This window comes from Anguilla anguilla, chromosome 2 (assembly GCF_013347855.1).
Source record: "Anguilla anguilla isolate fAngAng1 chromosome 2, fAngAng1.pri, whole genome shotgun sequence".
Lineage (NCBI taxonomy): Eukaryota > Metazoa > Chordata > Actinopteri > Anguilliformes > Anguillidae > Anguilla > Anguilla anguilla.
In genome coordinates, this window is record NC_049202.1 from 8,769,758 (window position 1) to 8,773,217 (window position 3,460).

Here is a 3,460-nt window from a genome sequence, read left to right on the forward strand (position 1 = left end):
CACCCATCGCCAGTGTAGAAGCTTAAAGAACCTGGCAGCCCGAACATTCCCTCGCACGCGCTGAGAGCCGCTCGCGCGGCAGCCTACAATATTTATCGCGGAGTGACCGGAGAAGCACACGGGCGGGCAGGACAGCCACAGCGGATACAGTTTTTTAACAGGGAAAGTGAAAACAAATTTTCCCCCGGAGTCAAGACGATGGAGAAAGGTGGGAACCCGTGTCGACGATAACAGGTCAGAGTCTCGCGCAGAAGGCATCATTCTGACCGTAAATACACACCTGCGCTGTCTAAAGGTTTTCTGCATTACACAGGTCAGCCTTGGGCAAATGACAGAGGCAATCGCATCGCTGGAGTGTTTTTTTCCGGGGGCATCGCGATCACTGGGAAGGAATGCATAGTTGCCGGAGAAACCGATGTTGAAAGGCGTTCTACTGTTCCTCACGACTGACTGCGCGCAAATTACAGCTCTAATGATTGAAATATGGAGAAACAGGCTCTCGTAACGGCGGTCAGCTTGTCCATGAGCATTTTGTCGTTATTGCTGCTCATCACCGCTATCTTTACTGACCACTGGTACGAGACGGACACCCGGAGACACAGGGAGAATTGTGACCTGTACGGGACGGATTCCAATGGTCAGAAAAATAGGGAGATGCCGATCTACCACCTGCCGCTCGTGGACAATAACAATCCTCGACGGAGTCTGGCTCTGATGAAGCCGATACACGTCGGGAGCCGAGAAGAGGAACTCCTGGAAAACTGGAGGTCAATACTGGGGATGGGGATTTTGGAGACGGAATGTGGACGTCCGCTGTTTTCAACCTATTCGGGACTGTGGAGAAAATGTTACTTCCTCGGCTTGGACGAGGATATTGATAAACTCATTTACAAGGGTAAGACGCTCGAACCCTGTAAAAGAGACACAGTCTCACTGTGTACCTTATATAAATGCACTCAAAGGATGCAGTCGCATTTTTGCCATATAAGAACCGTAGAAAGTCCAAAGAAAACGCAGCTTTCTGAGTGTTCGCTACGTAGCCTTTTCCGAGCACAGCAGGCTGCATACACGGCAGCAACTGACGAGCAGAGTCTTGTCGATTGGCTCGAATATTCTAACGGTGTGCAGTTATGACTATGATCAAACCGCAGCAAATAAATATGTCTTAACGATGTTCGCTTTTTCATTTATCTGCCTTCGATGGTTTTTATCTTAAATGCACTATACAGGACGTTATGTTATCTATTATTTCCAGAAAAGCGATATTGATCTGTCAGTCTATTTTTAAATCTTCACGACCTTACAGAGTACAGACTAACTCCACTGGAAGCCGTATACAGGAATGCTAGTGGAGGTTATTGATGGCCATAAACCAGGCAATGAACATTTAGGCCAAAGATAACCTAACTTAAATAATATTTATTATTTTAGTTGTAACACATATTCAAAATAGATTTGGATTGGAATGCTTCATCCGACTGTTCATGTTTAAAGGCTAGCAGTCTGCCGTGAGGTTGCAAACTTTACATTTTTCATTCTTCGAAATATACAAATGGATGTCCAAAACTACTGCTTTAAAATATAAACTTAAGTTGCACACAGTGTACACAACTCTACCACCTTTTGCCACTGTAACGTAAAATTTCACGTGTTTCTTCCTTGTTGTCGGGGTAATTAATTTACCAAGTTTAATCCAAATCAAGCCTTAGGCTTTTTTTCCACGATGCTCTCTGGCACTCATACTACTGTAGTCTATTTGCCCGTGCTGGAGGCAATAAATAACAGCCTCAAATGTAGCTACTAATCAAATGGGTTTTTCTTGTTGTGGGTATCCTATTCAAGGTTACATTTAGAAATTCGATCCGGCGTTAGTCTAGGGAAAAGATAATGCATTTAGGTGGCCGGTCAATCATAAATATGCAACTAATGAAGTCGGCGTTAAATATTGGAAATATCCTAAGTGCATACTAAACAGGTGACGTGACACAACACCTCGACCTTCAGCACTTCTCGGCACCGACACATGGCATATCAATGAAACAAGAGATGTGATTCGATCCTGTCAAGTCGCTTTCATTTGATTTATATCATATGATACATCTGGCAACTGAGAAATCACAGGCTATAGATGCTGCATACAATTTCACCCTTTTAAATCTATTGACAGCGCAGGATGCACCAAATAAACAACAGCGCGAGAGTATCCTTTCACAATGTAGGCCCGGTGGCTTTGTAATTATTGAAAGTTTCATTAGGCTTCACTAATGAAGTCTGAAAAAAGCTTGTGACATGTAAATGCGCTACTATGGAAATATGATTCTGATGATGAAACCTGCAAACAGGCTGGGCCTACATTAGCGACAGTTTGTATAACAAATTTCCTGGTTTTGGTGACCGTAAACAATAATTTTGTTTCCCCAAAAATGTAAAAAAAAAAAAATGAAAAAAAAAAAAAAAAAAGAAGTGTATGGCACAGAGATTGCTGTGGCTCTAAAGGACTGCACAGAGTGCATAGTCTGGTTTCAACATTGTAACAGTGCATGTTGATGGCAGTATTTGTTCAAAGACCAAATGGGCAGTAACATCAATGGGCGCCGGTACAGGAGCAGAAAGCAGTCTTCCCCACGCGCGGCCTCGACGTTCCCCTGACGACAAGCTGTCCTTTAGAGTTATGCACAGTGTTTGGAATGCTGCAATAGCCCAGCCCCCCCCCCCCCCCCCCCTCCCGCACAGTGTATAACCGTAGCTCGTGCTGTAGCCTGGTATTCGTAAATAGCATATGCTGCGCGTAAAAGACAACTTTACGCATTTTTCACAACTCAGTGGATAAATAATAAAACAGTGCATATATCCTCGAGTTGTTTGCCTTTGTTTTTACATTTTACACCGACCATGTATATCATAGTCAGGATTCTAAACTCTGAGGATGCATGCTGAGTGCCATCTTGCGGCGAAGGTCTTCCGGAAGACACCCCACCGTATGGGCAAGGCTCTCTGTTTACCATTGACTGGAATTCTGGATAACAAAAAAAAAACAAACAAAAAACAAAACAAAAACATATCATTTTTCCCACATAAAAGTGATCTATTGTTCGTCTGTTTCGCGAAGGCTGTCACCTATGTTGAGACTATTTAGAAATGTATTAATTTAATATTAATATATTAATTAGTTGCAGTGATTTACTAATATTAATTCATGCATTTATCTCTCGTTTAGCTATTTCCAGAATTTTGTAGGTGATTTAATTTTATCTTTTTTAATAAGATATGTTTGGTATTGTATTTGTTTTTTTAAATATTGAAGTTTTATTAGTTATAGTAACTGTAATAATAATGTCGTCATAGGTATTGCACAGAGATGCACAACAGTGAAGTACCATTTCTCCCAGCCAATACGGCTCAGGAACATCCCCCTCAACCTGACCAGGACAATCCAACAGGACGAATGGCACCTTTTACG

General features: G+C 42.3%; 1 protein-coding gene across 2 annotated transcripts in view; it reads left to right on the plus strand.

Moving 5' to 3' along the window:
• The window catches only part of tmem178 (transmembrane protein 178), a 10,285-nt gene continuing 6,825 nt past the window's right edge, over positions 1-3,460 (plus strand). Inside the window, exons 1-3 of one of the 2 annotated variants that reach the window (XM_035402733.1) lie at positions 1-234; positions 314-895; positions 3,346-3,459. In XM_035402733.1, coding sequence (XP_035258624.1) covers positions 484-895; positions 3,346-3,459 — 526 coding nt within the window. In that variant the 5' untranslated portion in view covers positions 1-234; positions 314-483. Of the gene's footprint in view, positions 896-3,345; position 3,460 lie in introns of both variants that reach the window. The other variant, XM_035402732.1, reaches the window with a different exon arrangement.